Raw genomic sequence first — 23,638 nt, 5'->3', positions numbered from 1 at the left:
GCACAACATACACAGGGGTCGACTGTGAAAGATTTCAAAAGACATTACAAAACTTACAGTATTAACACTATCTGGTTTGGCAAGCCATCTGAAGCATCAGTCACAGAGAGTGGTGAGTTTGCAAGACCGAGCTTTAACTCCCAATGCTTCGGTGTATCTGATATCAGTATAGCTGGTTTTCTTCTAGGGCTATAGATCCTACTGAGTTGTGATTTGCAAGGGATGTTTCTTCTGGTATTCAATATACTTTTAGTGTAGGGTTTCTCCTTCAGAGAACACAGTATTTCCCTGTTGATTTGGAGAACGGAGAACTTGCTTTACAGGAGGACATGGAGAGGTCTGAATTTGTTTAACCTAGTAAAATTGAAGCTGAGGGAGCTTGTGAGTACTAGAATCTATCAGTACGCTAAGCATGTTATGAATAGAAAGGAAAAAAATACACAAGAGAAGAATTTCACAAAATAATGCATGAGTTTAAGTTAGTCATTGATACAGGTGGATTTAAGTTTTTCTATCTCTTGAGATTACTGAAGCTGGGGACAAACTTCAGTCAGCTCAGGTGTTTCAGGAATGGAGCATTGGAGATGCCCCAATTTCTACATAGCAATCACAAATTTTTAAAGTGTTTGCAACCAGATTCAGTGAAAGACCATAACATAACTGGCCATGGTTGTCATGAGTGCTAGCTGAGTACCATCTAGTTAAGTGCTTCAGCTTTACTGGTCCTAATCCTATCTCTGACCTTAAATTAGACACCATAATTTCCTGTAGCCCAGAACAAGACCAAATTAAATGTAGAATAATCTATCCTTTGATAACACTTGTCCAGGTTTAGGACATCCTTCAGAATGAAGTGCAAATATGGTAAATTAAAATAAATCTCTTCTCCTGGTTATCTTATTCTTTCTTATCTGGGATTCCTGAGCTACTCTTGAACCATGTTTTTAAGTCCTTTGCAAGAGCTGTAGAAAAAATCCTAGTTCAGTGATAATAAAGCGTTCCAGTGAGGCACTTCAATGTACCTCAGAGTTCTTTATGTGATCCAGTTTTAAGAGGCCTTTTCCCAGCCTCTCCTGTCTGATTTTAAATTTGCACTCAGCTGTGGATCAGACATCTCAGGTCACACCAGAATTAAAAAAAAAATACTATTGTTTTCTTCTCACAGGTTTGTCTCTGTTGGTTCATAATTCTAATCTCATCCTTAAGAAAGACTGAGTATTTAGCTTTCCTTCATATTCTACAGTGGAGCCCCCCTTTTTTTTTTCAGTCTTAAATTCAAGTTGTCTCCTTCTTCTGTAAGAACACTGTAACTTTTTAACTGATCAAAATATACACTACTATTGCAATAGAATTCTTATCTATGAACCTCCTATATTCAGTCCCTGGTATTTTTACCTGTAGTAGTCTCTTTCTTTCAGAAGTATCCCTTCATGTCTTGCCAGTACGAATAGCATTAAGCTAATATGAAACTTAGACAGAACCAAAAAAATGAGTAACTGATAGGCTATAATCCTCAGTTTGCTGATACGTAATTTTCTTCTTCTCTGCTTAAGTTGTGAAGTGCTCTGTGAAGGGCTGCGTTACCTCATTTGAAGATATATGGAGCACAAAGTAAAGATAGTAATAACAAAATAATGTTCAGTTTGCAAGTTTGTGTACTGCCTAACTTGAAGAAAAATGGTACTTTCACATTGCAGTGTTCCTTGCATCCCTATCTTGTATGGATCTATTTTAGATTTAGGATAGTTAATATTTTAAATTCATTCCTATGTCATTAAATAATATTTATTTTATTTGTATAGACCATGTATGCAACCAGCCCTTATTCTGATCCTGTTGTGTCCATGGATCTTGATCCCCAACCAATTACAGATGAGGAAGAAGGCTTGATCTGGGTTGTTGGACCAGTTCTTGCAGTAGTGTTTATCATCTGTATTGTAATTGCTATACTTCTTTATAAAAGGTAAGTTTAACTTTTATTTTTTTACCAATTTTCTGATATGTTTCCCATTTTATAGTACTGTTCCCCACTATTTTTTTTTTTTTGTACTACAATAGTAACTGTCATTGCTTTGGAATATTTCCATAATTATTTATGGTTTCCAGAACACTGTAGAAATGTTAGTAGATTGACTGAAAGTTTCCAACCATTACAGGTAGATGGACACATTTTTCTGCTGAAAACAGTCTATTAGAATTTCTGCATTTAAATATTTTTCCATTTGCATGTGTTTGTTAAATATGTGCTTGCATATATATATATGTATGGAATTTGCACATTTGACTCTTTAAAATTATTTTGTTTAATCATAATAGCAATATATTAGGGGTTGCATTCAGCTTGATGTTAAACATGATTTTCATCTCCACTTACATAGTTTGAGTTCTCACTTCTGAGTTGCCTGCAATTTGGCAGTGTATCTATATGAGTTCGAATCTCTGAACTGAGAAATTAAAGAAATATCAGTATCTGTTTTGTATTAATCTTGCAATGAGATCAATATTAATTTATTCTTTCAGTGTCTATGACATAGATGTAGGTTTGCTATTACACAAAAGACTCTTCTGCCTTATAACATACTAGATTAAAACTATATATGGTGCATTCATTTATACATGGCAGCCTTTTACAGTGTACATGAATTCACAAGGGTCAGATACCAACTAATCAAACTCACAGTTTATTTTAATGTTTAGATATATTTCATAATACCTTTTTTAAATGTGTTTATAAAATCTAATTGAAGAATACTGTAAAGAGGCTGTGACCTTTCTGGATATAGGAGAAGGGGCATTCTAAGGATAATTTCATTAAATGGAGTATATCTTCTAAAACTACTGGCTATGGTGCCATCATTCATATATGAATATTTAAATTGTGCTACCCTATTTCCCTACCACCCTAAGTGGATCCAGTTAACTGTAGGTTTTGGAAAGGGAATTCTCTGTTCAGCAGTTAAAACAACCAAACAACCAAACAACAAAAACAAACAAAAAAATCAGTCCAGGGTTAACTTTAGCTTTGGAATTGAAATAGGTATCCCTTTACAGAATGGTCTTTAGGCATATAATCATACAGCAGCACAATACATAGTCTGTTGCTTGAAGATATTACAGCTACTGTAGTTTTTTCTTAGTATCTACTGTCTCAGCCAATCTATCTGATTCTCAGCCACTGAACCTCTGTTAATGTCTGTTGTCACTTCAAAAACTGGTAATTAAAGATGTGCTAAAAGTTAAATACTCCTTTCTTCTGATTACTCTGAAATACTAAAAATATAACTTCTTCCATGCCACAAAACAAGTCAAAACAATGACATATGAAGTAGAAAGAGTGGTCTGGCACTGGAGTAGGTTGCCCTGGTGGTGTTACGTCAGTCGTTGGACTTGATGATCTTAGACGTCTTTTCCAACCAAAACAATTCTATAATTCTACGTGTAACTGCTTCTGGAAATACTGATTACGTTTATGGAACTATAATAACATTCTTAAATTTTATTTAAAAAAAAAATTATAGGCGTATTCCACAAATAAGCTGGTAAAATGTGTTCAGCAGAAATCTGAAGTGATTATCTGAAAATGGGGGATGCATTTTCCATTTACTACTTACTGCTGGTGCTAGAACTGTTCAGGCAAATGTCCACATGTTCATGTGTTGTGTTTGGGACTCTTTTCCTATTTTCACCCTGTAAATTGTTACATTGCACTGATTTGGCAAATTACCTCTGAGAAATCATGATTAGAGTCTGTGGTCCTTTGTGAACTCTTCATTTCTGTAAAAAAAGTTTAAAAATTGGATATGTTTATTCTAGAGTATCCAACCTGGATGCAAGCTAACAGCCAGAATTTTGTAGCTTTACTGTCTGTAGAACAGCAATAACTAGACGCTTCTAGCACATTGTTTGAGGGAACAGTGAGATTTAATTTCTGAATTAAGTCTGTTGAAAGGATTTACCATGGCTAAAGGAGTTGGGCATGGTAAAAATATACTACAAAAAGTATGAAAACAAGACATTTTCATGGATACAGGAAACTTCACAAGTATAATTCTAGAATATATTTGGGCATAAAAGCAATAGGTATGATAGAGACAAGAAAACAAAGCAGAGAGGACATCTGTATAGTATGTTAAAAAACATGAGAAATATTTGAAAGGGAATGTTGAAGGATGTGCAGTGGGAAATGACAGTGTCTTTTGAAGTTTGAAGGGTAGTAGCTCAAATAATGAGCAATTATGCTTAGTTCCCTTTGTCTATAGAAGCCTTTATAAATAGTCTTGGACCACTATATAATATAAGGCATGATATAATACCTTACATACTGCTTTTACATTTTAACTTAAATCACAGATCACTGAAGTTTCTAAAATAATTATTGTAAGAGGTGAAGTCTTGACATCCTTTGAAACAGGCATAATCACAGATATGCATGGGTTGATGTGAAATATATTTAACTGTCCCAAAGACTAGGAGTGCATGTATGACTCCTTTATTATTTGTCAGTAAAGCTGTAGGATCATAGAATCATAGAATGGTTTGGGTTGGAAGGGACCTTAAAGATCGTCTAGTTCCAACCCCCATGCCATGGGCAGGGACAGCTTCCACTAGGCCATCCTGCTCAAGACCCTATCCAGCCTGACTTTGAATACCTCCAAGGAGGGGGCATCCACAACTTCCCTCATCAACCTGTTATAGGGTCTCACCACCCTCACTGTAAAGAATTTTTTTCTAATATCCTGTATAAATCTACCCTCTTCCAGTTTAAAGCTGTTTCCCCCTCATCCTGTCACTGCAAGTCCTTGTAAAAAGGCCTTCAGCTTTCTTATGGGACCCCCTCAAGTACTGGGAAGCCACTATAAGGTCTCCCTAGAGGCTTCTCTTCTTCAAGCTGAACACAGATTCACAGATTGCATTAGGTTGGTAGGGACAGCCCCAACACTTGCAGCCTGTTCCCATAGGGAAGCTGCTTCAGCCCTCATGTTCATTGCCCTGCTCTGCACCCTCTCCAACAGTTCAGTGACCTTCTTGAGTTGAACGTCCCAGAAGCAGTTGCAGTATTCCAGATGAGGTCTCAGAAGAGCAAAGGGGAAGAATCATCTCACTAGTCCTGCTGGTTACACTTCTTTTGAGGCAGCCCATGATATGACTGGCCTTCTGGGCTGCAAGCACACATTGCTGGCTCCTGTTCAGTTTTTCATGAACTAACTCCCCGAAGTACTCTTCTTCAAGACTGCTCTCAAGCCATCTTCTGCCCAGCCTATATTTGTGCTTGGGATTGACCTGACCCAGGTGCAGGACTTTGCACTTGGCCTTGTTGAATTTCATGCAGTTGTCTTGTGCCCACCTCTCCAGTCTGTCCAGATATATCTGTATGGCATCCCCTGTCAGTTGGGCCACACAGCTTGGTGTTCACAAACTTGCTGAGGATGCCCTCAGTTCCACTGTCCATATCACTGACAAAGATGTTAAACAGCACTGCTCCCAGTACAGACCTCTGAGGGGCTACTTATCACTGATCTACAGGATATAAGGATTGTATCTGGTTACTCTTTATATAGAGATGATATCATTTGCATTTACTGTTCTTAAAATCTGAAAGCAAATATATTGCTTAGAAAGATTTTTTGGATCATATATTAGAATATAGCACAAAAGATCATTGCAACTTATACTGAGAGTACCTCTTGTTGCCATTGAATATAGCTGCAATATAATATCCAACTGCAGCCAATTAATGTACTGTGCTCATAGAACCAAAGTGTTGCACTGCTGGGGATTGCCCCATCCAAGCCCCATCCCAGCCCTGGTCAACTCATGGCCAGCTACCGAGGCATGTCCAGACAAGTTTCAGTATAACCAAGAATCGAAACTCCAAACCCTTGTGGACAGCCTGTTCCAGTATTTGACTATCCCTGTAGTAAAAATTATTTTTTCCTAACCTACAGTTATATTTCCTGGGTTTTTTGAAGTTGGTAACTTGGCAAACAGGAGTGACATGGCCAGGGACCAGTTCAGCGTTCTCTGTCATTACATTAGATCTTTAATTGAGCTTAAATCTAAATAATAAAATACAAGGATACGAGTAAGTTAGCTAAACACCACTTTTTAAATTTTGATTATATTTTTGCCTCCAAGAAAATAATTTTTTTGCAGATTCAAATCTTACTATACAGTAAGATTTATACCCAAAATCTCAAAGGCAACACTTAACCTAGATGCGGAGACAGTGCCAACTAGGACCAATAACTAACCATTATGAGGCCTATTTCAGTCACAGTTTGTGTAACAAGGTGGTTTAGATAAAACACTACCCTGCTGCAACCTACAGTAAATCCTTTTAACTTACTTTGGAATGAGTGATACACATTCAATTACACAGGATAAGAACACAGTTAATGTTAAAGAGCTCTAGAAATTGGTCAATGTATCTCCAAAATGCACAGACTAGAGAGAGTGAATGTACCTGCGAAGCATCCTTTCATATCTTACCCCCTACCCCCACCCACCGCCTTTTGTTTTAACGTAGGAATTTATGTGGCTGTTTGCCTTGGTTTTAAGAAATCACAAATTCTCTTGTTTCAGCCTTTCACTTATGAAGAGTAAAATGTTCCTCATTCTATAACTTTCTCCAATCAAGTTTGTTTGTGGAGTGGATTTTTATTTTTAGAGAAAAAAAATGAACAGATCTTGTGTTGTTTTACTCTTACAAAGTGAAACTTTTTTATTTGGTTCAGAAGACAGGAGCTTACGCTTGAATCTTTTGAACACAGTGAACTTTGACATTTAGAATTACAGAACCATAGAACTATGGAATTATAGCTACTATGTGGAATCATAGATTCTACATAGAATCATATATTCTGTGGTTCTATGATAGAACTATAAAATCATGGAATGGTTTGGGCTGGAAGGAACTTTTAAAGATCATCTAATCTAACCTCCTTCAGTGAAAAGAGACATCTTTAGATCAGATTGCTCAGAGCCCATTCAACCTGAACTTGAATGTTTCCAGGGATGGGACATCTACCACTTCTCTGTGCAACCTTTTCCAGTGCTTCACTACCCTCATTGTAAAAAATATCCTCCTTATGTCTAGTCTGAATCTCTTTTAGTTTAAAACCATTACTCTTTGTGCTATTGCTACAACTCCTACTTTCGTTGTCCCCATCTTTATTATGAACCCTCTTAAGTACTGAAAGGCCACAATAATATCTCTCCAGAGCCTCCTCTTGTCCAGGCTGAATAACCCTAACTGTCTCAGCCTTTCCTCATTGGAGAGGTGTTCCATCCCTCAAATCAATGTTGTGGCCCTTCTCTGGATCAGCTTCAGGAAGTCCACATCTTTGCTGTACTGAGAACTCCAGAGCTAAGAAGGGTACTACACATGGGGTCTTAGTAGAGCAGAGGATCAGAATTACCTCCCTTGACCTGCTGGCCACCATCTAAATCATGAGCTATAAGAAAAAACATGTTTCTAAATGAAAAAAAAAACCACACAAAAAAAACCAAACCCAAAAACAGATGTTAAAAAACCCACAGAAATTAGAGGAATGTTAAGTGGTGATTAAGGGTTTTGTAAAACTTTTGCATAACATGTCAGTAATCTGGTCCTTGCAGACTCCAGACTACTAAAAGTTTGCATAACCCTTATTTATTTTTTGTGTAAGAAGGGTAGACAAATACTGTATTTATAGTGTGTGTATACTAAAACCTCTGAGTGGAAGATAATAAATTATTTTCCTTATTTAGCTGATCTTTATAGATTATAGATCACTACAGATCTCTATAGATCTCAAGTATGTGACATTCTTTCTAAATCTAAAAAGATGTGCAATACTTCATTGGAGAAAGATTTATGCTTACCTTGCTTTCCAGGTTACCGTTAAATTCTTGCCTTTGTATTACTTGGTTTTATAGAACAGGTGGGGTTTTTTGATGGGTTTTTGGGTTTTTTTGTTTTTATTTTTTGTAATTTAGTAAAAAGTTTTATGTATCTGATGCATTTAAACTTGTTCTTCATTTGCCTTTCTCTCTGTCATCTTCCCTTTCTGCTTTCCCCTTCACTTTCATCTTTCCTGTCCTCCCCTCTCTTATCTCTTTCTTTAGAATGTAAGAGGGAGCTACATCTTAGAGATATGTCATTTGTCAGTATAATGTTAAAATTACTTAGCTGGAATTGAACACCTATTCTCCATTATTTCACTGGCTTAAATTTGAGGTGGCAATACTTTGATGATAATGGATAAAAGATTTTTTTTTCAGCAGAAGGAGATTCACTTTGGATTTAACCTTGTGTCCTCCATTTATTCAGATTCCCAAGCATTAAATAATTTGATGACTGTCCTTTCTTAATTTAGTTTAGTCATATAGCTTTACTGTAAGTCAACATTCCTTACCTCTATTGTTGTCATGCTTACTCTATTTGTTACTGCTCAACTAACATTTCACCTTTTCTCCCCTCTTTGCTGCATTAAAATGGAGCAGTAAACCTGACAGGTGAGAAGCTAGAAGTAATCACTCTTCATTTAATCCAGAAAAGGATTAAAAAAAAGAGAAAAAAAAAACCATAATAATGATCTAAGACATCTGTCAGTCTAAGCAGCTCTAGGCTATGTAAAATTTTGTTGTGTTGTCTAAAACATTGAAAAGTAATGTAACGTGTTGTTAAGTTTCACTGATGCTTTTTTTTGTATCTCCATGAGGTACCTATTCAAAAGACAGCACAGCTATACAATGTAGATATGGTTTTAGTTTTGTTGTAGTGAAGTTAAAACAGTGGTTCTTTGCTATAAGCAAAGATGTGGAAGGAGTGCATGGTTGGGGTTGAAGTGTTAGCTGCTCTAAATCTCCGTAATGCTTCATACACATAGGCTAAGTGCTGACTTACGGTTTTACAAGTGAAAATGATATAGAGATCTCATGTATGTTTTTTTTTCCCCTACACATCTCAAAGATATTGCATAATTTGAAAGAATTGTGATGTGTAGCCCGGAAAGCTTTAAAAAAAAATATAGAATGATCTTGAGAACATTCTGTTGTCCTAGAAATATTCAAAATTTTCAGGGTTATGATTAGAAGAGATTTCAGTGATTTTGACTCATAGAGTCATAAAATGTTAGGGGTTGGAAGGGACCTCTAGAGAACATCTAGTTCAACCCACCTGCCAAAGTAGGATCGCATACAGCAGGCCACATAGGCACACCCTCTCTGGGCAGCCTTTTCCAGTGCTCAGTCACCCTCACAGTCTAGAAGTTTCTCCTCATGTTGAAGTGGAGCTTTCTGTATTCCAACTTATACCCCTTGTTCCTTGTCCTGTCACTGGGCACCTCTGAATAGAGACCATCACTTTCATCTTGGCACCTACTCCTCAGATGTTTATAGACGTTGATAAGATTCCCTCATAGCCTTCTCAGGACTAAACATCCCCAGGTTGCTCAGTACTTCCTCATAAGAGAGATGTTCAAGTCCCTTAATCATCCTTATAGCTCTCTGTTGGACTCTCTCTAGCAGATCCCTTTCTGCCTTGAATTGGGGGCCCAAAACTGGGCACAGTATTGCAGGTGTGGTCTCACCAGGGCAGAGTATAGGGAAAAGAGAACCTCCCTAGACCTACTGGACACACTTTTCTTGATGTGCCCCAAGATTCCATTGGCCATCTTTGCCACAAGGGCAAATTGCTCTCCTATGGATAACTTGCTGGCCACTAGAACTCCAAGGTTTTTCTCCACAGAGTTGCTTTCCAGCAGGATGACCCCTAGTCTGTTCTGGTGCCTGATTTTATTTCTCCCCAGATGCAGCACTCTACACTTGTGCTTATCGAAGTTCATGTGGCTCCCCTTCGCCCAGCTCCCATCAGGGAACACCACTGGCCATATGCTTCCAACTGAACTCTGCGCTGCTGATCACAACCCTCTGAACTTTGTTGTTGAGCCAGCTTCCAATCCACCTCGTGGGCCAATCGTCTAACCCACTTATTTTTAGTTTCCCTACAAGGATGTTACAGGAAACAGTATCAAAAGCCTCATTACTGTGAAGTCAAGATAGATGATATCCACTGCTCTCGCTTCATCTACCCATTTGGTCATGCCTTGAATAGAATATCAGATTAGTCAAGCAAAATTTCTCCTTAGTAAATCCACAATAAGTTAATTTGAAGTTGTGCTGCCCAGTACTGACTTGCAAGAAGAAAAAAAAGTAAGTGAAGCATATATCTGGACAGTTCCACTGATCCCTAAACTTCAGGGGAAGGAAATGCAGATAAAAATGTTTCTTGAAAGATACATCACACACGCTTACTTAAGAATAAAGAATGGTAGGGCATTGTTCTGTTGTAGTAGGAGTTTGAGATAGTCAGAATCAGTAGAAAAAAGAATTTCAACTGTATTTCCCCATAATTTCTTTTTTTTTTTTCTTAAGGCCAGAACCAGAAGAATTAGATTTAAATCTTCATTGCTTTGATAGAGAGAAATTAATACATTTATTAAGGTATTTAACGAAGAATAGATAGAATGTTTTTATAGCAAAACACCATTTAAATTTTTTAGTTGTTTGGTTGTTTGGGTTTTTTTTTCATACAGTCATGGAACTAGTAACTTTCAAATAACTCTCTGCAATGGATGTTGCTGATTGGCTTCTTTGCAGAGTCATTAATGTCTTGCTATATGAACCTTTCATGAATGCTACTAGGTGTTCATCATTTCAAGAAGAGCAAGAATTCAGTTGGAGCCTTTTTAAGAGGAAAGCCCAGTAGAATAATAACAGATTTAGCATCATCACATTGTGAGTCAATTAGAGAAAAAGATATAAAAGCCCCCATAAAACAGTGCTATGTTAGTGCAAATATTGGACACCTGTAAAAGATTATGCTATCACAAACCTTAACTGTTGCTGTTTGCAGATTCATTTTATATTACCTAATAATGTCAACTGGTTTGCATCTTCATTCAGGAACTCAAAGAGGACTAATGAAGAATTCCTTTTCAAATTTAAGAATTAAAGTTCAAGATTCTTAAATGAAGTGCAGAGTGATTAGATACTCTTCCTGTAACATGGTTCTCCGTATTTTGCATCACAATATTATAGTCTTAAATAATGGGAGTCAATTTTACCAGAAGAGACAGAACTCTACACATGTTCTTTAGAGAAGTATACATGCTTCTTTTTTTATTTTTTTTTCTCTTTTCTTTTCTCTTTTCTTTTCTTTTCTTTTCTTTTCTTTTCTTTTCTTTTCTTTTCTTTTCTTTTCTTTTCTTTTCTTTTCTTTTCTTTTCTTTTCTTTTCTTTTCTTTTCTTTTCTTTTCTTTTCTTTTCTTTTCTTTTCTTTTTTCTTTTCTTTTCTTTTCTTTTCTTTTTTCTTTTCTTTTCTTTTCTTTTCTTTTCTTTTCTTTTCTTTTCTTTTCTTTTCTTTTCTTTTCTTTTCTTTTCTTTTCTTTTCTTTTCTTCTTTTCTTTTCTTTCCTTTTCTTTTCTTTCCTTTTCTTTTCTTTCCTTTTCTTTTCTCTTTTCTTTTCTTTTCTTTTCTTTTCTTTTCTTTTCTTTTCTTTTCTTTTCTTTTCTTTTTTCTTTTCTTTTCTTTTCTTTTCTTTTCTTTTCTTTTCTTTTCTTTTCTTTTCTTTTCTTTTCTTTTCTTTTCCTTTTCTTTTCTTTTCTTTTCTTTCTTTTCTTTTTTCTTTTCTCTTTTCTTTTCTCTTTTCTTTTCTTTTCTTTTCTTTTCTCTTTTCTTTTCTTTTCTTTTCTTTTCTTTTCTTTTCTTTTCTTTTCTTTTCTTTTCTTTTCTTTTCTTTTCTTTTCTTTTCTTTTCTTTTCTTTTCTTTTCTTTTCTTTTCTTTCTTTTCTTTTCTCTTTTCTTTTCTTTTCTTTTCTTTTCTTTTCTTTTCTTTTCTTTTCTTTTCTTTTCTTTTCTTTTCTTTTCTTTTCTTTTCTTTTCTTTTCTTTTCTTTTCTTTTCTTTTCTTTTCTTTTCTTTTCTTTTCTTTTCTTTCTCTGGGTAGATGTAAGCATTCATACAGAATCTGAGCTTTGAATATATGGGTGTGTTCATGTCAGATTATGTAGTGCAGCTCTTACAGAGATGACAGGCAAGAAACAGACCTCTTCACAGAAAATGAAGGGAATAGTTGACTTCTGGGATAGGTATCTTCTGTACCATTATTCTCTGCCTTATGGAAAGTACTCAAAGAATGCAGGTTATTTTTTATGACAACACAGAGCTGTGTGTACAAAATAGGAAGTATTCAATGATAATAACTTGGTGTGTTCCTTCTTAACTACATGTTCAAAAGTTGGCTACTTTTTAGTAAAGTTACAGCTATCTAGTTTTAAAAATAGTGTGAATTCTTGTAAGTTTCATGTTAATTCTTTTAATTCTTACTTATTCGGGCATCCAGAACCACAATAGATCAGTCTAGGGCAGAATGCAGCTATTTTCCCTCTGACATTACTGTATTTAGATGAATTTTCCAATGCAAATTACAGCTGCCCTACCCACCATGCATAACTATTATTATTATTATTATATATTATTATTATGTTATATAGTATTATTATATTTCATAAATAATCATCTCACCTTTAGAATATAATGCTTTGTCAAGGTAAGACACTTATCTTATGTACACTTATATTCACTTTCTTCATGAAGGAAGAGGGCTGAATCTGACTCTAGAAAGAGCAGCATACCCAACAGCAAGGAGATCCCCTCTCACCATCCCACAGATCCAGTGGAACTGAGACGCCTTAATTTTCAAACTCCAGGTAAGAGACAATAATAGCTCTCTGAGAGCTCTGTGTTCACAAAGTGCTTAGCAATGCTGTTACAGAACAAAAAGATTGCTTAGAAAAATATATTTTGGTTGATTATGAGTTTTTCTACAATGTATTCCATTATTTGTTTTGGAAATAATTAAGTATTTTATTTATTTAAAGAAAAATACTGCATGAAACAAAATAAGAGATCTGTAAAAGACCCAAAGTCACATGTGTTGCATGGAGGTGTTGCATGTGCTAAAATTCCAAGTTAAATCTCACAATACTAGAAAATATGATTGGGAAATACACATCGCTCTATTTATTAACTTTATTCTTACAGCTACTTCTTTATAAATAAGGTACATTTTGCATTATCAGGTAATCTATTGACATCACTTGAAGTTTCACTGCATTGCAGATGTACAAAACCGAAAAGAACACTTAAAAGAGAAAAGGTCTTCTCTTTTAGAATTAGGCTATGTGTTAGTTTCAAGAGGGATATAAATGTATCAATAGTGCTGAAGATAGAAGCAATATTCTTTACTTTATTAAACATTGTTTTCTTTAAGCTGTTTGGTTTGATAGTCAAGAAACACCAACAGAAAAATACTTAAAATAACTGATTTTTAACCACCTTTTAATGAGTTTATTTTTAAATAAATAAATAAATACACTGGCTTTATTTTGATCATGATATATTTCAGTAGACTTATTTTCCTTTACAATATACTTGCACACAGTCCCAGTCTGATATTCCTTACTTACTAGTCTTCCTGAGCCTTGTGTTTGTCAAATCTGTTGCATTAAGTACAAAAATATTGTGAAGTCATTATAAAGGCAGGAAATTAAGTACTTGAGATGTTGAGAGATTAGCTGCAGAAGCTGATATACTAAATATTACAAAAGGGTTAACTGAACTTGCATACGTCATTTCTGGACTTCAGAAGAGTGCCTATTTTTAAGATAGTATGGCCTCAGCAGGAATGAATCTTCAGAGACACGAATTTGGGATGGAAGACCTAACATCCAGATATGCATATGGCAGAGTTAGAAAGGGAAGGGTCAGGCATCTTGACTATTTTAGTCTATTGCTTGCTTTTTTAGTCTATTATAGTATCACAGAATCACAGAATGTTATGGGTTGGAAGGGACCTTGAAAGATCATCTAGTCCAATCCCCTTGCCAGAGCAGGATCATCTAGAGTAGATCACACAGGAATGCATCCAAGTAGCCTTTGAATATTTCCAGAGAAGGAGGCTCCACAAACCCCACAAGCAGCCTGTTCCAGTGTTCCATCACCTGATACAGTACACCAAATAATTTCTAGTAGCTGGGGAAATTTATGTGTGTTTTAGGGGAGCATCTTTTAGCTTAGTTTCATCTTGTTAACATACTCTGGGACCTCTCTACAATATAAACCTGAGTGCAGTAAATGGAAGCGACTGGAAGTTTGGATTCACAATAGTGCTTTTGAAGCAGCAGTGTTAATGTAGACTCATTCTTACCAAGCCAAGGTTTCATATGTTATCCAGCACAAATTTTTAAAGGCTGTTACAGAGGTGGAAGCCTATGTGCCTGTCTTTGAAATATGAAAAGAAAAATTACACTTCTTACAACTTAGCTTATGCCTAAAGCAAGTCAATATCTATATAGAGATGTATACTGAATATAGTGGATGGCTTAATAAAGAGGTATGTAAAAGTCTTACCTGCACATTTAGTATGCATCACAAATTAAAATAAAATTCAGGCAGATAAAAAATGCTGCCAAATGTTAACAACTTTGCATACAAAATTAATTTAGTGCAGTTAATTCTAAATTTACATTTTAACCTCATTGATCTGAAGAGAAGTGTAGGTGTACCTTTCCTTGCAGTGCTATAGTTTATCTAGGAACTGTGCAGCTAGTTGAGCAGAATGGCTGCAATACATTTTACTATGAATCTTTGTTTTACCATGAATCTTTTCACAAAATAGAGAATTAAAATTGTTATTAATAACATAGTGCGGTAATCAAATTATTATCCTTTTTCCTACTATTGCACCACCTAAGCCTCCTAAGCACAGGTCAGACCATTGTGTTACTCAGCACAGAGCCAAGTATTAAAGAGAAAATTCCTGGTCTAGGAGATTTGTCTTGCTGCGTAACATTTGATAATTAGCATGTATGTAATCTTAGACCCAGTGAACTCAAGGTGCAATTCTTGTGCTAATAAAAGCACAACCTCACTTAACTTACAATGGCTTCAGTTAGGACTATCATTTCATTAAAATTTAGATGAGTTTAGCTTAAATATTTAGAACCTGCTGAAATGTTTGCGCAACTGTTGTTTAATAGTCTGTTACTGAACATGCAAGACAAAGCTTTTCATGACAGAGAAACTATAGGATGGCTGTGTATATTTAGGACACCAGTTTTGCTGGTTTTGCTGTTCTTTCTCTTTCAAATGTGTGTTATTTTCTTACTGGGTAGGAAAAACAGACAGTAGAGTACTGCCGGGGCAAAGAAGGTGGCTGAGAAGAAGGGATTGGGACTACTGTGATTATGTGTTGCATTTCTTTTACAGAGACATTTGCAGTCAACGTACAATGACTTTATCTACTCTGTAATATGTTAAACATTTCCAAACATTGCCTACAGAAAAAATAAAGGATGGAGTGGTGAATGTACTTTAAGAATCAGTGTATGCTAGATCACTACAACTGCATCAGAATAAATGAGTTAACATCATTGTTATTATAATGATTTGTTGGAGTTTTTTAGGGATGCCAGCTGATTCGACTGTTAGTGTGGGGGGGAAGTTTTTAAAAAATCCATAATGTGAAGAAGTGTCAGAGCAGAAAATTTTAAATTACATTGACATAGCCAGATTGCCAATTTTCACTGGTAGAGATGAAGGAGCCACTTCTATAAAATTCTAGGTTGTCATAAACTTTAATGCTTTAAAAGATTTCTGAACATCCTCTTTCCAAAAGTGCTAGCAATCATATAATTCGTGCAAGAAAGGGTCTGATCAGATGCAATTATCAAAATAATTTGAAAGTGAAACCCTTGTGTTAAATCCGAATTTCTAACCACAAATCCAACGTAGTCCAAGTAAAGGTGGTTAGCCATAACTTTTTGAAAAAAATCTAGAAAAGCAATGGTTTATCTTTGGTGATATTTAGGCAATGATTTTTGCACAGTTGTGTTGCACTCATTGTAAAATTGCCAATCCATCATGAAGATGTAAAAATCCACAATCTAAAACTAGGAGCACAGGAAGTGTCTCACTTTCCTCTAGTTTTTTCTTGTCCTGTCATTACAGAACTTTGTTCTTCACTAAACTAGTACTTAGTTAAAGGGTTTCCTATCTTACCTTGTCCATGAGGGATCAAATTCATGTCTGGATTCGCTCTTTACGGGATGGAGTAACTCCATAAATAAATATGACATTTTCTCTTGACATTTGGAATAGCCCACAGTTGTACGTCTGAGAAAAAAGTACCATGTCCATATGTGTTATCCAAAAATGTGTATTTGTTAGATAAACCCATATGCTAATGAATGCATCACAGCTGTGCCAAGTTTTCTTTGAGGAAACATGAAAATAGCCCATCTCTCAGTAGCATACAGGATTTCATTTATAAGTCTGTTATCCTTCCTAAACAGGAGTAGCTGAGGAAAAGTCAGTTACAATATCCCCATTCTGCAATTTAAATACAGGATAAAAATCATTAAGATAGTGCACAAACACTGAAAGACTCTGTGCCACATGGGAGAGTGAAGGTAGAGAAGGGGTTGTAATTAAGCCCTTAAAAAAGGTGTCATCAAATGAGGGAGCCCAGTTTTGCACAGAGGAAAATAACTCATGTTAAGTGGTTTGTGTGGGTTAGGAGAGACCCAAGGCTCAGGCAAAGACTTCAATCTGCCAATCAGCCAAAAAACTCAGCTGAGTCATGCCTCGAAAGTGACTGTTTTTTCTCCCCATTTAAATATAAAATGTGTCACACTTAATTGGGTAATTGGGTGCCAATTAAACAATTACCTCATTATCTCTTATCAGCTAAATAAGATCCTTTGAAATACAGGAAAAATAAATAGAATTATTACATCTCTGCATTAAAGACTCTGCTTTTTTTATTAGACAAGTGTTCACAAAATATTTATTCCTTGGCTTCCTAAGAAGGTTCCACTAATTATTTCCAAGACAGGGTGGAAAAGAGAATAAAAATGGTCAAGAGGGAAAAGTTGTAAATAATGAAAGTGGAAAAAGTGATGTTTAGATTTAGTCACTTGCTTTGCAAGATATCAGGAAGTGTCTTTCCTTAGCTTATCCACACTACTTCTGTTTATGAGAAACATAGTACTGAAAGAAGTATTGTGGTTTGTCTCCATGGCAAAAAACAGACTGAAATAGCTTTCTGACAGTGAACGATCCTATAGAGAGCTCTTCATGTGAACTTGACTCATGCGAAGGACATAGGCATCTAAAAGAGGTATAGGCTTAGAGTGCAAGTGGCATTTGTCTGAGTTCCCACATGATTGCTTTCAAAACTAGAGGCAATCAAAATATCCTAATCTGGGAAATGGATTTTAAAGTTCTGATCCTCAAAAGAGTAAATTTTTTTCCCTTGAATCTTAGTCAGTAATTTTACAACGTGTTATTGGATTGAAAAATTTTAGGTCAAGGTCTGAAAACTAGGTGTCCCCTTTTCTTAGTGTAGACAGCTTTTCCACCTCACTCAGAGCTGAAAATCTTCTGTGAGCCTACAGAGCCCCTAGGGCTGCTTGATAGCACAGAGTCTTTGTTATAGAACAAAAAATATTTCATGCTAGTGTAATGAATCTTGTTTTGAAGACCATAAATTCTTCTGGAATAAAAATGTCTTAATTTTGAAATATTATATGCACATTGATAAATATTTTAGAATAGCTTTTACAGAATGAGGTATTTCTCTAGATCTAATCTTGTAAATTTTGCTCTATACACAGGATACAGGGTCACTCTCTGACTTAGATCCAGATGTATGTAAATGACAGTTTAAAGTAACAGCAATTTTTTTGACAAATACATTAAAGGCATCCTTGATAAATGTCCATGGGTACCAAATTTCTCCTGAGTCAGGGTCATCCTTAATTGTTCCCATTTTCCATGTCCAAATTTTATATATGTATTTTGTTCTACCGTTTTGGTAAGGGTAAGTATTAGCAACAGTAGCCTCTGATACTGATTCCTTCCTTTTTCTATAAAGGGACATCTGAATAAACATAGATTGGTATATGGGGGCGGAGGAGGGGCTGTTCTGTGTTATAATAGATCAGTTTTTAAAGTCATAGAGTATTGATTCAGTGTGGCCCTGAAATATAAGTAATTTCTTAAAGAAATTTATCGGAAAATAATGTGTCACATTTTCAATTTCTAGATTGCAGTCTGTGTGCGAACAGCTTTGCCTTATTTTAATACCTAAGTTTTCTTTTGATTGTGGACATGTGCACCTGCGGGTCCAAATTTGTAAATAAATGTGTGCTTCTTAAATGTTTTTAAATGCCATTATCATAAAATCCTGACAACTAACAAAATATTAATACAATGTGCTAATAATAAGTCCAAAACACCCACTTATTTCTGTGGCGTAAAGAAATATGCTTACAGGTTTAATTTGTTGCTAGTATGCAGATGATTTGTGACCTTGCACTTTCTATTTTCTGTTGAAATTGTGGTACATATGGTATCCCATACCCCCTAGTCATTTATTTACCACAGATTAACCAGAATTCTACACTGTATTTAAACCACAGATTCTTGTTTAATTTATGTGGAGGGGTTACTACTAGGCTGCATAAGATCAGTCACATTTGGCAATCTTCTAAACCTAGGAATAAAAGCTGCTTAGGGGTACAATTTCAGCTGTGTTTTGCATGTGTTGGTTTTGTTGTGTTTTGGTTTTGTTTTTTCTGTTAGAGTTTTTAAGTGGGTTTTATCCATTTTCTTGTTTGAAATAATGTTTTCAGCATGGTGTTTCTTTTGACTTTCTAGCATGTCACAGGATCTGCTGTAGTTTAGCTGTAGTTTGTCTTTAATTTTTTCGTGTTTTCATGACATATGTTTATTGATGTGAAGGTGTGTCAGTAAATATGTGTATTTTCTTATTTATCACCTCAAAAAAAAAAAAAGTGCATTTAGCTATCGTTTTGGTGTGGTTTTTTTGAGTCAAATTCTACACCTGCCATTCACGTGCAGCTCACATTAAACTCGGTAGAAGCTTCATGATTTTTCATGAGGTATGATAAGAATTAAAAATGTTCATTCGTAGCATATGATGCTTTTCATGATTCATAGACTGAGTACATTAAAAAGTCCTCCAGCAGTTCTTTTAAGAAGTAGCTGCTTTTATCATCCCAGTGGAGTACGTTTTATGTATTTAAAAGATGAAAACATACCAAATGCAATTAATTCACTTCATAAGTTATCTGCAAAATATTATTTGAAGAAAGTTAGTAAATGTCCAAGTGTACATACCTAAAATGAGTTGTGGAGACAGGGATTATATGCAGTCAAAATTTGACAGTTTATGAACTTGTAATTAGTTCCTTTTTTTCCTTAGAAAATAAAATTTGATGTCAAGTTTCATTGTACACAGTGTTTAACGTGAAATCTCCCCAAGTGGCAATTAAAGGAGCATATGAAAAAAAACATTTTAAAAAAGATTGTATGTTCAGTATCTTTTTTTTTTTTAATAATTCCTGCACAGTACCTAATGATTGAGGTTTGTGTTCATGATATTGTTGATTTAATTAGGTTCATCACGTAATGAGCCAGTCTCATTCTGTTTGGTTTTTTGTCCTTTATGTTTACAGTAGGGTAACTGGACCTTTAGACATCTTAGTTGAGTTTCCAAATGCTGTTTTGTGCGCATGTCTGAAGTGCCTATATGTACAAAATTGATTGCTTATGATGGTCTACTGCTGTTACTAATTTGTTTCCCATTTCCAATTGGCTTTTACTTTTTACAGCTTTGAGCAGTAATTCAGTCCCCTACGCCTCCCTGATTGGCTCTGTGTCCTCCCTCTCTAGCCAAACTACCACTCAGTCCTTATATGATAATAACTCTCTCCCACGATTCGCTCGAAAAGGTCTAAACATCTTTGTCTCTATTATTTTCTCTGTTCAAGCACTGGTTTAGATGTACATCAGTCCACCTCCATTTCTGGATCAATCTAGAGTTCTCTTGTGCCTTCACACTGACATATTTTTCAGAGGGGTGCTTGATCTGGATCAGTGTAATTATCCGATGACTGTCACCTGCACTCATTTTGAGAATAGCCAAGTTCTATTACATGAAATTTCTGAGAAAATGAGAGATGATCATAACTGACTCAAATAAATTTGTACTTACAGACTAATTTCTTAACTGAAATTTATAAGGATCTCCCCATTTTATCTGAATATTCTGTTTTGTTATGTGACTGACAACTTGCCTTAAGATGTGCTTTAAGTAACTTTGAGTTATGTGCTATGAAAGTAATATATAAATATATATGTGTAGGGTCAGAAGAATTAGGGCCAGTGCTTCTGGACATTATATTGGACGCTTTTATGATGCCCGAAATGTCAAAAAATCAAAAATAGAACAAAACTTTTTAAAAAAGAGTAAAGAAAACATGCTCTGGTGTGACTATGTTGTAACCACATGGTCATTTTCAGCTATTTTTACAGGAAACGCAAGTTAACTGTCTTAGGCATGCTCTTGAAATTCACGGTGACAAAGCAAACTGCATTGTGCAACATGGCTTCCAGCTTGAGCCCCCTTGAGTCATCACTGTTTTTCCTTTGTAATTTCAAGAGATCCTGGGGTTCACTAGCTTAATTTTTCTAGCCAGCTCTGATTTCTTCCTGCAAGCAATTGAAAAACTCACTTTCATTTTAGGTGTGATAGTATAAAGAATGAAGAGAAGAATGTAAGCATTTTGGAGAAGGGTCATGAAGACTAATAGCATGAAATAAACACGTTCACAAATTTTTGCCTGGCAAATCTTCAGCTGGCAGATTGTTCTAGTTGACCCCACATCTTTTCTTTCTTTTGTCTTGCTGTCCCTGTACTCCTTTCCACAACCATCTACATCTCTGATTCCCAGCTCTTCCTCTTTTTTACTCAGTATCTTCATCAGTGGACAAAGATGTTTACACCTGAAGTAGATTGTAGGTACTTCTGGGGGTTGATAAATGGGGTTTGAGTTTAAGCATATTTTAAGGTGCTAGTGCAGTCAGCTTATATGTCCAGCCAAACTGAACACCCCCTGCCTCTACAATCTGCTACTAGTGAAAACATTTTTGAAGTTCTAAATGTCTGATGTCCAATGTTGTCTTCAGTGACCGTTGTCTAAAAGCAGTGGTGCATGTTATTCTAGACATTCATAGTTGCATGTCAGTCATCTCAAAATTTCATAAAATATTTAAGTATTTCTAATTTGGTCAAAATATGTAGTCAGTCTTCTAAACCCTCGAGCTCTCCATTTCATTTTTGTAATTTGTTTTATAAGTTAGTTTTTATGTTAGTTTGAGGTTTCTTTGCTTTTTTACCATTTCCTTTGCAGGTTCAGGTGTCTCTGGTTACCTTGGTAACCTTCATCAAGTTCGTTTTTCTTGATTATACATAAGTCAGTTTGTTTTCTGTCAAAACACTATTCTTTCCCCTTTAGGGCTCTTTCAGTGTCTGTTTCTCAGCTCACTTTTCCTCATCTAATTCAATGGAGTTTCCATTTCATGCAGTGCAGGAGAAGGATTTTGAAATGACATTAAGAATCATTACTCAAAGCAGAGGTTGACATCAGGTCTAACTGTCTCATTTTTCCATGCCTAGCTAACCCCATTGACTCATATCAGTAACTCTTTCCTCTACAATAGGAATGTTAGCTTTGGGAATATGCTTGGTGACTTCTTTTAATTTGGCTTCAGAACTCATCTATCCAAAGCATGTCCTGCTTTGAGTAACCAAATTATTTGCCTGCTTCTCTCACATACGACATCTTTACTACTTACACATTTCTAGCCATTCTAACTACTGCATTTTCTAGATTTTATCACATTGCCATCACTGTAGTGTACTTTAAATTCTGGGTTTCATTCTTATTCAACAGGTATGGCCAGTCATCCCCCAATACCTATCTTGGAACTCGCAGATCACATTGAAAGATTGAAAGCAAATGACAATTTGAAATTCTCACAGGAGTATGAGGTAATCTTCCCCACCTCCTCACTATTCAAATTGTTTAAAATGTCATGCTTTCTGTTTTCCTAGACTTTGATATGTATATACCCTCATGGTGCCAGTTTTGTGTGTTATCAAAACTATGATGAAAAATATCTCTAGGCAAAATGGCTAGGGTGGTAGGATGTCTCATTTGATTCTTCTGGTTTTATAAGGCTATGTGTCAAGCAGGTTCATTTGGAATATACTTGAATTAGTGTGTGAACTCTTTTTAATGTACACAAACATCCATCCACTTGGAAGTTAAAAGATCCTTACATTATTTTTTAAAACCTCCTGTGTAATGTTGACAAGACACATACAGTACAAGCTCCAAAGAAGTTACAGTCTATTGTGTTAACTTTGCATGAATTAAAAGAATTTGAAATTGCTTGTTGCCTTTCCTAATATAACAGTTTGAAGTCATTGAATTTTCTTCCTGTCAATAATGCCAAATTCATATTCTGTGGATGATGGTTGTAAGAGCATGAAAGAATTTAACTGAAAGAAAGTACTCACTTACAAGCCAGCTTGTCAGTTGTCTGTGGAGTATACAGGCATTTGTACTGTGGAGAGTAATAGTCTCTCCTCTCACTAGTTTGTGGCTAAAGGGACTTGGATAGCCATCCACTAACCACAGTAAATTGTATCTGTTTCTTCGATGCCGATATTGTCTAGCTTAGAAATCTGTGGATAAAGTATGCACTGAACCATCAGAAAAGTAGTGCTTCTTTATAGCATCTGTGGGCAGTCATTTCAGTGATCCAAGGATTAATAGCTCCCAGAGGGGTCACTGACACAGTATTTTATTGTAGGCTGTTGTGTCACTAATCTTTGCTTGAAACTCCCCAAGACATTGTCAGTGTGATGAAGCAAAAACCTAAGTTACTCTTGTATTTTTTAGGTATTGCATATTTATTGCATTTAATGGTTCATACAGACACTGACAGTGTAATAAAAATGAAGAAGACTTTGACATAGTTCCATAGTAACATGCGACTGTGTGGTACAGAGATCTTATAAATGATTGATGTATTTTAAAAGTCTTTAAAGAAAGTGTTAAAATTTAATACTAGCTGCTATAACTATAATTGCTTATCATTTAATTTAACATGCTGTTCAGAAGTGTCTTGGGATTGCTGTTTACGGTTGCAATCACAAAGAATGTGGGAGTGTCTTCTCACATTTCTGTGTGTAAATCCTGTGTTCTTATTTACAAAGATTGTAGTGTATAAAGAATCAGCCACATACATTTATGTAGCAGAATGTTCATGATAAAAAACCTTTTTTTTTTTAATCTTTGAAATCCCAGCATCAGAAATTCCTTTTCATTTCCATCTAGTCCATGATTCATCCATTTTGAAATTAAATTAGTGAAAAGCACTTCTATTTGTTTTCATGGTCAAGTCTAGGCAGTGAACTAAGGCTGCAGTTTGATAATCACTGTAAGTCATCTCCCTGTCTTGGCTGTTCATTCCTGCTGTCTGTCTTGTGCCAGTCCTGGCACTAGCACATATGCAGCTGTTCAAGGATTATCTCAGGAAATAGATTCAGCTGAAAACTAATTGTTTTATTTTTCTTTACTGTTTTCAGTTGGATCAGTTCCCTGAACTAGCTCACCACATGGCTGCATGAGCTCTAGTGCCAGCACAAGGGAGTTGAA

The 23,638-nt window shown here is 35.5% G+C and overlaps 1 protein-coding gene across 1 annotated transcript in view; it reads left to right on the top strand.

Moving 5' to 3' along the window:
* The window catches only part of PTPRD (protein tyrosine phosphatase receptor type D), a 253,661-nt gene that overhangs the window by 150,016 nt on the left and 80,007 nt on the right, over window positions 1-23,638 (top strand). Inside the window, exons 17-20 of the mRNA XM_054397277.1 lie at window positions 1,803-1,963; window positions 8,485-8,496; window positions 12,639-12,751; window positions 21,866-21,963. Of these exons, the coding sequence (XP_054253252.1) occupies window positions 1,803-1,963; window positions 8,485-8,496; window positions 12,639-12,751; window positions 21,866-21,963 (384 nt within the window). The remainder of the gene's footprint in view (window positions 1-1,802; window positions 1,964-8,484; window positions 8,497-12,638; window positions 12,752-21,865; window positions 21,964-23,638) is intronic.

The sequence above is a fragment of the Indicator indicator genome, chromosome Z (genome assembly GCF_027791375.1).
Source record: "Indicator indicator isolate 239-I01 chromosome Z, UM_Iind_1.1, whole genome shotgun sequence".
Taxonomy (NCBI): domain Eukaryota; kingdom Metazoa; phylum Chordata; class Aves; order Piciformes; family Indicatoridae; genus Indicator; species Indicator indicator.
The sequence above is the reverse complement of the archived record's forward strand: the minus strand, read 5'-3'. Positions and strand labels throughout refer to the sequence as shown.